General features: G+C 63.7%; 1 protein-coding gene across 1 annotated transcript; it reads right to left on the reverse strand.

Moving 5' to 3' along the window:
• Nucleotides 1-382: 382 nt before the first annotated feature.
• Nucleotides 383-11,493, reverse strand: LOC311204454 (synaptophysin-like protein 1). Its single transcript, XM_084280878.1, has 5 exons — nt 11,410-11,493; nt 7,995-8,113; nt 6,419-6,630; nt 2,727-2,899; nt 383-740 (listed from the first exon to the last, which is right to left on the reverse strand). Exons 1-5 carry the CDS (start codon nt 11,476-11,478, stop codon nt 432-434), a joined length of 882 nt encoding a protein of 293 aa, XP_084137004.1. The 5' UTR covers nt 11,479-11,493; the 3' UTR covers nt 383-431.
• Nucleotides 11,494-14,584: the final 3,091 nt, after the last annotated feature.

Raw genomic sequence — 14,584 nt, forward strand, 5'->3', positions numbered from 1 at the left:
ATCATCACCACCTCTGACGTCATCATCACCCCCTCTGACGTCATCATCACCCCCTCTGACGTCATCATCACCACCTCTGACATCATCACCCCCTCTGACGTCATCATCACCCCCTCTGACGTCATCACCGCCTCCTCGCTCCAACCCACCCAAAGCCCCCCCACCCAAAAGCCCACCAGGCCCTGAGGAGCCCTGGGACCTCCTCCTCTTCCTCTCCTCCTCCCTCTCCTCCTCCTCCTTCCTCCTTCTCCTCCTCCTCCTCCTCCTCCTCCTCTCTCCTTCCTCCTCCTCCTCCTCCTCCTCCTCCTCCTCTCTCCTCCCTCCTCCTCCTCCTCTTCCTCACCCTCCTCCTCCTCCTCCTCCTCCCGACATCAGCGGCGCCTCCAGCAATAAAATAAAAGCTTAAAAAAAAACCCCAAAACCCCCCAAATTCACCCCAAAAACCCAACACCCCCCTCCCCAAAAACCCCTTCCCCCCCCCCCCCCACAAACCCCCCACCCCTCCCCCCCCAGCACCAGGGGAATCTCCTTCGGGAAGACACCGGCGGGGTGGGGGAGGGGAGGGGGTGTGGGGATGGGGGAGGGGGTGGGTGGGGGGAGGGGTGTGGGGGGTTACATGGCCCCCGCCCCCGCGCCGGGGGGGGCCGCCGGGGGGCTGGGGGGGGCGGTTGGAAGTTGGTTTCCTTGTAGACGAACCAGGAGCTGCCGACCCACAGCACCAGGTTGAGGAACCCGAAGACCTGGGGGGGGGGGGGGGGGAGGGGCTGGGAGGAAGCCCCGCCCCCTCCACACCCACCCCCAACCCTGCCTCAGTTTCCCCCCCAGCACCCCCCATCCCGTGCCTCAGTTTCCCCCCACCCTGTGCCTCAGTTTCCCCCACCCCCTCCCCACCCTGTGCCTCAGTTTCCCCCCACCCCGTGCCTCAGTTTCCCCCCCGTGCCTCAGTTTCCCCCCACCCCGTGCCTCAGTTTCCCCCACCCTGTGCCTCAGTTTCCCCCCACCCCCTCCCCACCCTGTGCCTCAGTTTCCCCTCCCCACCTCATCCCCAACCCCCATCCAGGGGACCCCCAGCATCCCCCAACTCCCCATCCCCATCACCCAATGAACCTTGGTGGTTCCCCCACCCCTTCCCCACCCTGTGCCTCAGTTTCCCCCCACCCCGTGCCTCAGTTTCCCCCACCCCCTCCCCACCCCGTGCCTCAGTTTCCCCCCACCCCGTGCCTCAGTTTCCCCACCCCCTCCCCACCCCGTGCCTCAGTTTCCCCACCCCGTGCCTCAGTTTCCCCTGCCCCCTCCCCACCCCGTGCCTCAGTTTCCCCCACCCCGTGCCTCAGTTTCCCCACCCCATGCCTCAGTTTCCCCACCCCGTGCCTCAGTTTCCCCACCCCTCCCCACCCCGTGCCTCAGTTTCCCCACCCTGTGCTCAGTTTCCCCACCCCGTGCCTCAGTTTCCCCACCCCCTCCCCACCCCGTGCCTCAGTTTCCCCCACCCCGTGCCTCAGTTTCCCCACCCCATGCCTCAGTTTCCCCACCCCCTCCCCACCCCGTGCCTCAGTTTCCCCCCACCCCTCCCCACCCCATGCCTCAGTCTCCCCCCACCCCGTGCCTCAGTTTCCCCTGCCCCCTCCCCACCCCGTGCCTCAGTTTCCCCACCCCGTGCCTCAGTTTCCCCCACCCCCTCCCCACCCCGTGCCTCAGTTTCCCCACCCCCTCCCCACCCCGTGCCTCAGTTTCCCCCACCCTGTGCCTCAGTTTCCCCCACCCCGTGCCTCAGTTTCCCCCACCCCCTCCCCACCCCGTGCCTCAGTTTCCCCACCCCGTGCCTCAGTTTCCCCACCCCCTCCCCACCCTGTGCCTCAGTCTCCCCCCACCCCGTGCCTCAGTTTCCCCTGCCCCCTCCCCACCCCGTGCCTCAGTTTCCCCACCCCGTGCCTCAGTTTCCCCACCCCCTCCCCACCCCGTGCCTCAGTTTCCCCCCACCCCGTGCCTCAGTTTCCCCCCACCCCCTCCCCACCCTGTGCCTCAGTTTCCCCCCACCCCCTGCCTCAGTTTCCCCCACCCCCTCCCCACCCTGTGCCTCAGTTTCCCCCCACCCCGTGCCTCAGTTTCCCCCCACCCCCTCCCCACCCCGTGCCTCAGTTTCCCCCCACCCTGTGCCTCAGTTTCCCCACCCCGTGCCTCAGTTTCCCCCCACCCCGTGCCTCAGTTTCCCCACCCCCTCCCCACCCCGTGCCTCAGTTTCCCCCCACCCCCTCCCCACCCTGTGCCTCAGTTTCCCCCCACCCCGTGCCTCAGTTTCCCCCACCCTGTGCCTCAGTTTCCCCCCACCCCCTCCCCACCCCGTGCCTCAGTTTCCCCACCCCGTGCCTCAGTTTCCCCCCACCCCCTGCCTCAGTTTCCCCCCACCCCCTCCCCACCCTGTGCCTCAGTTTCCCCCACCCCCTCCCCACCCCGTGCCTCAGTTTCCCCCCACCCTGTGCCTCAGTTTCCCCCCACCCCGTGCCTCAGTTTCCCCCCACCCCCTCCCCACCCTGTGCCTCAGTTTCCCCACCCCGTGCCTCAGTTTCCCCCCACCCCGTGCCTCAGTTTCCCCCCACCCCGTGCCTCAGTTTCCCCCCACCCCCTCCCCACCCTGTGCCTCAGTTTCCCCACCCCGTGCCTCAGTTTCCCCACCCCGTGCCTCAGTTTCCCCCCACCCCGTGCCTCAGTTTCCCCTCCCCACCTACCACGGAGACGTTGAGGGACCCCATGGGGGTGACGCCGGCGGGGAAACAGGCGGCGGGGTGCTGACAGCCGGGCAGGGGGGCGGCGGTGGAGACCTTGATGTCCGTCAGCGCCTTGGCCCAGGCGGACGAGGTCACCAGCCACAGGAAGGAGAAGCCCAGCGTGGCCAGGAAGTCTGGGGGGGGGGTGGGCATTGGGGAGGGGGGGGTTAGGGGGTCCCCGAAAGTCAGGGGAGGGGGTGTGGGGGGAGTAAGGGGGGTGTTGGGTGGGGGCACCCCAAGATCGGGGGGTTGGAGGGTCTGGGGGTCCTGGGGGCACCCCAAGATTGGGGGGTTGGAGGGTCTGGGGGCACCCCAAGATTGGGGGGTTGGAGGGTCTGGGGGCACCCTGACATTGGGGGGGGGGTTAGAGGGGTCCCCGAAAGTCAGGGGAGGGGGTGTGGGGGAGTAAGGGGGGTGTTGGGTGGGGGCACCCCAAGATCGGGGGGTTGGGGAGTCCTGGGGGCACCCCAAACCTGGGGGTTGGAGAGTCTGGGGGTCCTGGGGGCACCCCAAGATCGGGGGGTTGGGGAGTCCTGGGGGCACCCCAAACCTGGGGGTTGGAGAGTCTGGGGGGACCCCCAGAGCTGGGGGTTAGAGGGTCCTGGGGGTACCCCAAGACTGGGGGGCTGGAGGGTCCTGGGGGCACCCCAAAAATGGGGGGTTGGAGAGTCAGGGGGGTACCCCAAGATCTGGGGGCTGGAGGGTCCTGGAGGCACCCCAAGATCGGGGGGTTGGAGGGTCTGGGGGCACCCTGACATTGAGGGGGGGTTAGGGGGTCCCCAAAAGCCAGGGGAGGAGGTGTGGGGGGAGTAAGGGGGGTGTTGGGTGGGGGCACCCCAAGATTGGGGGGTTGGAGAGTCCTGGGGGCACCCCAAGATCGGGGGTTTGGAGGGTCTGGGGGTCCTGGGGGCACCCCAAGATCGGGGGGGTGGGGAGTCCTGGGGGCACCCCAAACCTGGGGGTTGGAGAGTCTGGGGGGACCCCCAGAGCTGGGGGTTAGAGGGTCCTGGGGGTACCCCAAGACTGGGGGGCTGGAGGGTCCTGGGGGCACCCCAAAAATGGGGGGTTGGAGAGTCAGGGGGTACCCCAAGATCTGGGGGCTGGAGGGTCCTGGAGGCACCCCAAGATCGGGGGGTTGGAGGGTCTGGGGGCGCCCTGACATTGAGGGGGGGTTAGGGGGTCCCCAAAAGCCAGGGGAGGGGTGTGGGGGGAGTAAGGGGGGGGAAATGGTGGGGAACCCCAGGATTGAGGAGAGGGGGTTGGAGAAGGTCATGGTGGGGGATGGGAAGTGATGTGGGGGGCACCCCAAAAGTGGGGGCCTGGGGGGTCCTGGGGGCACCCCAAGATCTGGGGGTTGGAGGATCCTGATGAACCCCAAGACTGGGGGGTCCTGGGGGTCCTGGGGGCACCCCAAGATTGGGGGGTTGAAGAGTCTGGGGGGCACCCCAAGATCTGGGGGTTGAAGAGTCTGGGGGGACCCCCAGAGCTGGGGGTTGGAGGGTCTGGGGGGCACCCCCGAGATCTGGGGGTTGGGGAGTCCTGATGGACCCCAAGATTGGGGGGGTTGGAGGGTCCTGGGGGAACCCCCAGACCTGGGGGTTGGACAGTCTGGGGGACCCCAAGATCGGGGGGTTGGGGGGTCTTGGGGGCACCCCGAGATCTGGGGGTTTGAGGGTCCTGGGGGTACCCCAAGATTGAGGGCTTGGAGGGTCCTGGGGGTCCTGGGGGTACCCCAAGATCGGGGGTTTGGGGGGTCCTGGGGGTCCCCAAGATCTGGGGGCTTGAGAGTCCTGGGGGTACCCCAAGATTGAGGGCTTGGAGAGTCCTGGGGGTCCTGGGGGTACCCCAAGATCGGGGGTTTGGGGGGTCCTGGGGGTCCCCGAGATCCGTGGGCTGGAGGGGCCAACCCCAGCGGTGTCCCCCCATGTCCCCCCCCAGCCCCCCGGGGGTCACTTACCCCGCGTCCTGTCCAGGGCAGCAGCAGGAGAGAGGGGAGAGGAGGGTTAAGGACCCCCCACCCCCCCCCCAAACCCCCCCACCCATGGGGGGCGGCAGCAAAGGCTCATGGGAGATGCAGTCCAAGCTGGGGAGGGGGGGGGTCACTGGGGAGGGGGCCTCAGGGGGGTCAGGGTGGTCTCAGGGGGGGTCAAGGAGGTCTCGTGGGGCTCAGGGTGGTCTCGTGGGGGTCAGGGTGGTCTCAGGGGAGGTCAGGGTGGTCTTGGGGGGGTCATGGTGGTCTCAGGGGGGTCTAGGAGGTCTCAGGGGGGTCAGGGCGATCTTGGGGGCTCAGGGTGGTCTTGGGGGGTGTCAGGGTGGTCTCAGGGGGGTCAAGGTGGTCTTGGGGGGGTCAGGGAGGTCTCGGGGGGGTCAAGGAGGTCTTGGAGCTCAAGGTGGTCTCAGGGGGGTCAGGGTGGTCTGGGGGGGGGTCAGAGTGGTCTCGGGGGGGGGGTCAATGAGGTATCGGGGGGGTCAGGATGGTCTCAGGGGCCTCAGGGTGGTCACAGGGGGGCTCAGGGCGGTCTCAGGTGGGTCAGGGTGGTCTCGGGAGGCTCAGGGCAGTCTCGGGGGTCTCAGGGTGGTCCCGGGGGGCTCAGGGCGCTCTCAGGGGGGTCAGGGTGCTCTCAGGGGGGTCAGGGTGCTCTCAGGGGGGTCAGGGCGGTCTCAGGGGTCTCAGGGCGGTCCCGGGGGGCTCAGGGTGCTCTCAGGGGGCTCAGGGTGGTCTCAGGGGGCCCAGGGCGGTCCCGGGGGGGGGTCAGGGCGCTCTCAGGGGGGTCAAGGTGGTCTCGGGGGCTCAGGGTGGTCTCTGGGGGGGTCAAGGAGGTCTTGGAGCTCAAGGTGGTCTCAGGGGGGTCAGGGTGGTTTCGGGGGGCTCAGGGTGGTCTCAGGGGGGTCAGGGCGGTCTCGGGGGGGTTAGGGTGGTCTCAGGGGGGGTCAAGGAGGTCTTGGAGCTCAAGGTGGTCTCAGGGGGCTCAGGGCAGTCCAGGGGGTCTCAGGGCGGTCCCGGGGGTCCCGGGGGGCTCAGGGGTGGTCTCAGGGCAGTCTCGGGGGTCTCAGGGCAGTCTCGGGGGTCTCAGGGCGGTCCCGGGGGTCCGGGGGGCTCAGGGCGGTCCCGGGGGGCTCAGGGTGGTCTCAGGGCAGTCTCGGGGGTCTCAGGGCAGTCTCGGGGGTCTCAGGGGGTCCCGGGGGTCCCGGGGGGCTCAGGGTGGTCTCAGGGGTCTCAGGGCAGTCTCGGGGGTCTCAGGGCTGTCCCGGGGGTCTCAGGGTGGTCCCGGGGGGCTCAGGGTGGTCTCAGGGCAGTCTCGGGGTCTCAGGGCGGTCCCGGGGGGCCCAGGGCGGTCCCGGGGGGCTCAGGGTGGTCCTCAGGGCGGTCCCGGGGGTCCCGGGGGCTCAGGGTGGTCTCAGGGCGGTCCCGGGGGGCTCAGGGTGGTCTCAGGGCGGTCCCCGGGGGTCCCGGGGGGCTCAGGGTGGTCTCAGGGGGCTCAGGGCAGTCCCGGGGTGCCCAGGGCGGTCCCGGGGGGCTCAGGGCAGTCTCGGGGGTCTCAGGGCTGTCCCGGGGGTCTCAGGGCGGTCCCGGGGGTCCCGGGGGGCTCAGGGTGGTCTCAGGGCTGTCCCGGGGGTCTCAGGGCGGTCCCGGGGGGTCCCGGGGGGACTCACCACGAGGGGCAGGCGGCCGCCGGCGCGGCGGTAGCGCTGCAGGGCGCCCAGCAGCAGCGCCAGGGCCGCCAGGCTGTAGAGGAAGGAGCCCACGGCCACGGCCACGAAGCCGCGCGCGGCCGCCGCCAGGTCGCCCACCAGGTGCACGTCCGAGCGCCACGTCCCGTTGCAGGCGCCGCGCAGCGACGGCGAGAAGGTGGCCAGGTTCAGCCTGGGGGAGGGGGGGGAGAGGGGGGGGGACACGGGCAGGGGAGGGGAGGGGAGGGGGACACACACCGAGTCTCAGCCTGGCTGCAGCTTCCCACCCCCCCCACCCCCCCTGGGGACACTCCCCACCCCCAACGGGCTGGGGCTCGGGCACCTCGGAGGGACCTTCCGGACCCCTGAGGGACCTTCTGGAGATTTGGGGAACCTTCTGGAGCTCTCAGGGACCTTCTGGACCTTTGAGGGACCTTCTAGACCCCTGAGGAACCTTCCTGACCCCTGAGGAACCGCTTGTGGAGCTCTGAGGAACCGCTTGTGGAGCTCTGAGGAACTTTCTGGAGCTTTGAGGGACCTTCTTGATCCCTGAGGGACCTTCCGGACCCCTGAGGGACCTTCTGGAGATTTGGGGAACCTTCTGGAGCTCTCAGGGACCTTCTGGACCTTTGAGGGACCTTCTAGACCCCTGAGGAACCTTCCTGACCCCTGAGGAACCGCTTGTGGAGCTCTGAGGAACCGCTTGTGGAGCTCTGAGGAACTTTCTGGAGCTTTGAGGGACCTTCTTGATCCCTGAGGGACCTTCCGGACCCCTGAGGGACCTTCTGGAGCTCTGAGGGACTTTCTAGACCTTTGGGGAAGCTTCTGGAGCTTTGGGGTCCTTCTGGAGCTTTGGGGGACCTTCTGGAGATTGGAGGAACCTTCTAGACCTTTGAGGAACCTTCCTGACCCCTGAGGGACCTTCTGGAGCTTGGGGGAAACTTCTAGACCCCTGAGGAACCTTCCTGACCTCTGAGGGACCTTCTGGACCTTTGGGGAACCTTCTGGAGCTTTGAGAGACGTTCCTGACCTCTGAGGGACCTTCCGGACCCCTGAGGGACCTTCTGGAGATTGGGGGAACATTCTGGAGCTTTGAGGAACCTTCCAGAGCTCTGGGGGACCTTCTGGAGCTCTGAGGGGGCCTTCTGGAGCTTGGGGGAACCTTCTGGAGCTCTGAGGGACCTTCTGGACCTTTGAGGAACCTTCTAGACCCCTGAGGAACCTTCCTGACCCCTGAGGAACCTTCCTGACCCCTGAGAGACCTTCTGGAGCTTTGGGGAACCTTCTGGACCCCTGGGGGATCTTCCTGACCTCTGGGGAACCTTCTGGAGCTCTGAGGGACCTTCCTGACCCCTGAGGGCCCTTCTGGAGCTTTGGGGAACCTTCTGGACCCCTGAGGAACCTTCTGGACCCTCTGGGACCCCCCCCCCACCCCCCACCCCCCGCCGCTGCTGATTGGCCGCCCCCGTCTCCCTCCCCCACCCAGCCAATCAGCAGGGAGGATGCAGGGGGGTGGGGGTGGGGTGGGGGTGGGGGTGGGGGGGGGTCTGTGCTCACTGGAAGGGGTAGGAGAAGGTGGCGGCCACGGTGAGGTTGGGCTGGCCCTGGCAGCTGACCAGGAAGGAGACGGCGCCGCGGTACCCGCCGCACGTGGCGAAGGCGAAGATGGAGAAGAACTGGGGGAGGGAGGGGGACAACCCCGAGTTGCACCCCAAAAACCCCAAATTTAACCCCCAAAACCCCAAATTGCACCCCAAAAACCCCAAATTTAACCCCCAAAACCCCGAATTGGACCCCAAAAACCCACAAATGTAACCCCAAAACCCACAAATTCAACCCCAAAACCCCGAATTGGACCCCAAAACCCCAGAAATGTAACCCCAAAACCCTAAATTGTACCCAAAACCCACAAATTTAACCCCAAACCCCCCGAATTGCACCCCAAAAACTCACAAATGTAACCCCAAAACCCCGAAATGTACCCTAAAAAACCCAAATTTAACCAGAAAACCCCAAATTGTAACCCAAAACCCCATAAATGTAACCCCAAAACACCAAAATTGTACCCCCAAAACCATAAATTTAACCAGAAAACCCCGAATTTCACCCCAAAAACCCAGAAATGTAACCCCAAAACCCCGAATTGCACCCCAAAAACCACAAATTTAACCCCAAAACCCCAAATTGGACCCCAAAACCCACAAATTTAACCCCAAAACCCCCGAATTGCACCCAAAAAACACAAATTTAACCCCAAAACACCAAAATTGTACCTCCAAAACCACAAATTTAACCCCAAAACCCCGAATTGGACCCAAAACCCCAGAAATGTAGCCCCAAAACCCCGAATTGCACCCCCAAAAAACCATAAATTTAACCCCAAACCCCCAAATTTCACCCCAAAACCCCACAAATTCAACCCCAAAACCCCGAATTGGACCCCAAAAACCCACAAATTTAACCCCAAAACCCCGAATTGGACCCCAAAAACCCACAAATTTAACCCCAAAACCCCGAATTGGACCCCAAAACCCACAAATTTAACCCCAAAACCCCGAATTGGACCCCAAAACCCACAAATTTAACCCCAAAACCCCGAATTGGACCCCAAAAACCCACAAATTTAACCCCAAAACCCCGAATTGCACCCCAAAAACCCACAAATTTAACCCCAAAACCCCGAATTGGACCCCAAAAACCCACAAATTTAACCCCAAAACCCCGAATTGCACCCCAAAAACCCACAAATTTAACCCCAAAACCCCGAATTGGACCCCAAAAACCCACAAATTTAACCCCAAAACCCCAAATTGGACCCCAAAACCCACAAATTTAACCCCAAAACCCCGAATTGGACCCCAAAAACCCACAAATGTAACCCCAAAACCCCGAATTGGACCCCAAAAACCCACAAATTTAACCCCAAAACCCCGAATTGGACCCCAAAAACTCACAAATTTAACCCCAAAACCCCGAATTGCACCCCAAAAACCCCAAATGTAACCCCAAAACCCCGAATTGGACCCCAAAACCCACAAATTTAACCCCAAAACCCCCGAATTGCACCCCAAAAACTCACAAATTTAACCCCAAAACCCCGAATTGGACCCCAAAACCCACAAATTTAACCCCAAAACCCCGAATTGCACCCCAAAAACCCACAAATGTAACCCCAAAACCCCGAATTGCACCCAAAAACCCCAAATTTAACCCCCAAAACCCCGAATTGCACCCCAAAAACCCACAAATTTAACCCCAAAACCCCGAATTGGACCCCAAAAACCACAAATTTAACCCCAAAACCCCCGAATTGCACCCCAAAAACTCACAAATTTAACCCCAAAACCCCAAATTGGACCCCAAAACCCACAAATTTAACCCCAAAACCCCGAATTGGACCCCAAAACCCACAAATTTAACCCCAAAACCCCGAATTGGACCCAAAACCCCAGAAATGTAGCCCCAAAACCCCGAATTGCACCCCCAAAAAAACATAAATTTAACCCCAAACCCCCAAATTTCACCCCAAAAACCCACAAATTCAACCCCAAAACCCCGAATTGGACCCCAAAACCCCAGAAATGTAACCCCAAAACCCTAAATTGTACCCAAAAACCACAAATTTAACCCCAACCCCCCCAAATTGTATCCAAAAAACACAAATTTAACCCCAAAACACCAAAATTGTACCCCCAAAACCACAAATTTAACCCCAAAATCCCGAATTTCACCCCCAAAAATACAAATTTAACCCCCAAAACCCCGAACTGCCCCCAAAAAACCCAGAAATTTAACCCCAAAACCCCAAATTGCACCCCAAAAACCACAAATTTAACCCCAAAACCCCAAATTGCACCTCAAAACCCACAAATTTCACCCAACCCCCCCCAAATTCACCGCAAAAACCACAAATTTCACCCCAAAACCCCAAATTTCACCCCCAAAAATCCCAAATTTCACCAAAAATCTCCAAATTTCACCCCCAAAACCACAAATTTCACCCCCAAACCCCCAAATTTAACCCAAAACCCCCAAATTTCACCCCCAAAAACCCAAATTTCACCCCCCCAAATCTCACCCCCAAAAAACCAATTTTCACTCAACCCCCCAAATTTCATCCCAACCCCCCCAAACTTAACCAAACCCACCAAATTTAACCCCAACCCCCCAAATTTCACCCCAAAAAAGCACAAATTTCACCCCAAAACCCCCAAATTTAACCCCAAAAATCACAAATTTCACCCCCAAACCCCCAAATTTCACCCAGAAAAGCAGAAATTTCACCCCAACCCCCCAAATTTCTCCCCAAATTCCCGTTTTTATTGAAAAAAAATTGATTTTCCCCCCAAATTTTCCTTTTTTTTGGCCTTTTTCAGCTGGGAACTGGGAAGGTTTCAGCTCCCAGTCGCCCCCAGTCCCTCCCAATTACCCCAGTTGCCCTCCCCAGTCCCCCCCCCCAGTGACTCCCAGATCCCCTCCAGTCCTTCCCAGTCCCTCCCAGTCCCCCCCGGCCCCATTTCCCTCCCATTTCCCCCATTCCCACTCCCAGTACCTCCCAGTTCCCCCAGTAGACCCCCAGTTCCCTCCCAGTACCTCCCAGTTCCCCCAGTAGACCCCCATTCCCACTCCCAGTACCTCCCAGTTCCCCCAGTAGACCCCCAGTTCCCTCCCAGTACCTCCCAGTTCCCCCAGTAGACCCCCATTCCCACTCCCAGTACCTCCCAGTTCCCCCAGTAGACCCCCAGTTCCCTCCCAGTACCTCCCAGTTCCCCCAGTAGACCCCCATTCCCACTCCCAGTACCTCCCAGTTCCCCCAGTTCCCTCCCAGTTCCCTCCCAGTACCTCCCAGTTCCCCCAGTCCCACTCCCAGGACCTCTCAGCGCCCCCCCCTTCCCTCCCAGTCCCCCCCAGTCCCTCCCAGCGCCCCCCCAGCGTCCCTCCCAGTGCTCCCAGTGCTCCCAGTGCCACGCACCCACTGGAGGCCCCGCAGGAGCCCCAGCGGCTCCTTGGCCGGGCCCAGGTCCAGCCGCAGCCCCGACATCGCCGCCACCCGGAAGGGACGTCGCACCCGGAAGTGACGTCACAGACCACGCAGGCGCCAGGAAGCGACGGGGCCCCGGCTCCTCCCCCAGCCTCATTTGCATAGCCCCGCCCACATAACGGCCTCATTTGCATGTCAAGAGCCTTTATTCGCCGTGACGAAGCGTCTCATTTACATATCGAACCCTGACAGGACCTTCCCAACCCCCCCAGACCCTGCCAGGACCTTCCCATCCCCCCCAGACCCTGCCAGGACCTTCCCAACCCCCCACACCCTGCCAGGACCTTCCCAACCCCCCACACCCTGCCAGGACCTTCCCAACCCCCCCACACCCTGCCAGGACCTTCCCAACCCCTCCCCCCCCAGACCCTGCCAGGACCTTCCCAACCCCCCACACCCTGACAGGACCTTCCCAACCCCCCCACACCCTGCCAGGACCTTCCCAACCCCCCAGACCCTGCCAGGACCTTCCCAACCCCTCCCCCCCCAGACCCTGCCAGGACCTTCCCAACCCCCCCCCCAGATCCTTCCAGGACCTTCTCAAGCCCCTCCAGACCCTGCCAGGACCTTCCCAACCCCCCCCCCAGATCCTTCCAGGACCTTCTCAAGCCCCTCCAGACCCTGCCAGGACCTTCCCAACCCCCCCAGACCCTCCCAGGACCTTCCCAACCCCCCCAGCACCCCCACCCCCCCCTAGAAGTCCCAGACGTTGAGGGCGCCGCGGACGCGGCCGAAGCCCACGAAGCGGCGCCGCGCGGCCCGTCCCCCCGCCCCCACCACCTCCACCTCCACCCCCTCCCCCCCCGGCCCGTCACGGCACCTGCCGGGGCCACCAGTCCCCCGGTCACCGGCCCCACGGCCACCGGCCCCACAGCTACAAGCCCCATGGCCACCAGCCCCACGGCCACCAGCCCCATGGCCACCATCTCCATGGCCACCAGCCCCATGGCTACCAGCCCAATGGCCACCAGCCCCATGGCCACCAGCCCCATGGCCACCAGCCCCACGGTCACCATCTCCATGGCCACCAGCCCAATGGCCACCAGCCCCATGGCCACCAGCCCTACAAGCCCCATGGCCACCATCTCCATGGCCACCATCTCCATGGCTACCAGCCCAATGGCCACCAGCCCCATGGCCACCAGCCCTACAAGCCCCATGGCCACCATCTCCATGGCCACCATCTCCATGGCCACCATCTCCATGGCCACCAGCCCCACGGCCACCAGCCCCATGGCCACCATCTCCATGGCTACCAGCCCAATGGCCACCAGCCCCATGGCCACCAGCCCTACAAGCCCCATGGCCACCAGCCCCACGGCCACCGGCCCCACAGCTACAAGCCCCATGGCCACCAGCCCTACAAGCCCCATGGCCACCATCTCCATGGCCACCATCTCCATGGCCACCATCTCCATGGCTACCAGCCCAATGGCCACCAGCCCCATGGCCACCAGCCCTACAAGCCCCATGGCCACCATCTCCACGGTCACCATCTCCATGGCCACCAGCCTCATGGCCACCATCTCCATGACTACAAACCCCACGGCCACCATCCCCATGGCTACCGGCCCCATGGCCACCTCCCCTACATATACAAGCCCCATGGCCACCATCTCCATGGCTACCGGCCCCATGGCTACCAGTCTCATGATGGCCATCCCCATGGCCACCGTCTCCATGGCTACCAGCCCCATGGTTACCATCTCCATGGCCACCATCCCCATGGCTACCAACCCCATGGCCGCCAGCCCCACATCTACAAGCCCCATGGCCACCAGCCTCATGATAACCATCCCCATGGCCACCATCTCCATGGCCACCATCCCCACCTCTACAAGCCCCGTGGCCACCAGCCCCGTGACCACCATCCCCATGGCCACCATCCCCATGGCTACCAGTCTCATGATGGCCATCTCCATGGCCACCATCCCCATGGTTACCATCCCCATGGCCACCATCCCCATGGCCACCAGCCCCATGGCCACCAGCCCCACATCTACAAGCCCTGCGGCCACCAGCCCCACGATGACCATCCCCATGGCCACCATCCCCATGGCCACCATCCCCATGGCCACCAGCCCCACATCTACAAGCCCTGTGGCCACCAGCCCCATGATGACCATCCCCATGGCCACCATCCCCATGGCCACCATCCCCATGGCCACCAGCCCCATGGCCACCAGCCCCACATCTACAAGCCCTGTGGCCACCAGCCCCATGATGACCATCCCCATGGGCACCAGCCCCATGGCCACCATCCCCATGGCCACCATCCTCACCTCTACAAGCCCCATGGCCACCATGACCACCATCCCCATGGCCACCATCCCCGTGGCCACCACCCCCATGACCACCATCCCCACCTCTACAAGCCCTGTGGCCACCAGCCCCACGATGACCATCCCCATGGGCACCAGCCCCATGGCCACCATCCCCGTGGCCACCAGCCCCACACCTACAAGCCCCATGGCCACCATCCCCATGGCCACCATCCCCACATCTACAAGCCCCATGGCCACCATCCCCATGGGCACCAGCCCCATGGCCACCATCCTCACCTCTACAAGCCCCATGGCCACCATGACCACCATCCCCATGGCCACCAGCCCTACAAGCCCCATGGCCACCATCCTCATGACAACCATCCCCATGGCAACCATCCCCGTGGCCACCATCCCCGTGGCCACCACCCCCATGGCCACCACCCCCATGGCCACCAGCCCCGTGGCCACCCGCGCCGTGGCCACCCTGCCCCTCCCACGCCATCTCCACCGCCTTCTTGCCCAGCCCGAGCCGGGGGCTGCCCCTCTCCAGCGCGGCCAGCAGGACGCAGACCTTGCAGAGCGCCTGGCTGGCCCCGTAGCCGCACCGGCCGCAGGTCCCCAGGCCCCTGGCGGCCACCTGGGCGCCCACGCTCAGCCTCCTGCCCGAGTGGCCCAGGGCGGCCACCGCGCTGGCCCTGGCGGCCTCCAGGTCCTTGAGCAGGTCGCGCGCGTGGCCGCGGTAGGCGCGGGGCGCGTAGACGCACTCGGTGCTGACGTAGTCCAGCCCGCGGTAGTGGGCGTAGAGGACGATCTCCTTCTCGTAGGCGTGGCGCAGCGGC

Source organism: Gallinula chloropus (genome assembly GCF_964237585.1).
Source record: "Gallinula chloropus genome assembly, contig: HAP1_SCAFFOLD_632, whole genome shotgun sequence".
NCBI classification, from domain to species: domain Eukaryota; kingdom Metazoa; phylum Chordata; class Aves; order Gruiformes; family Rallidae; genus Gallinula; species Gallinula chloropus.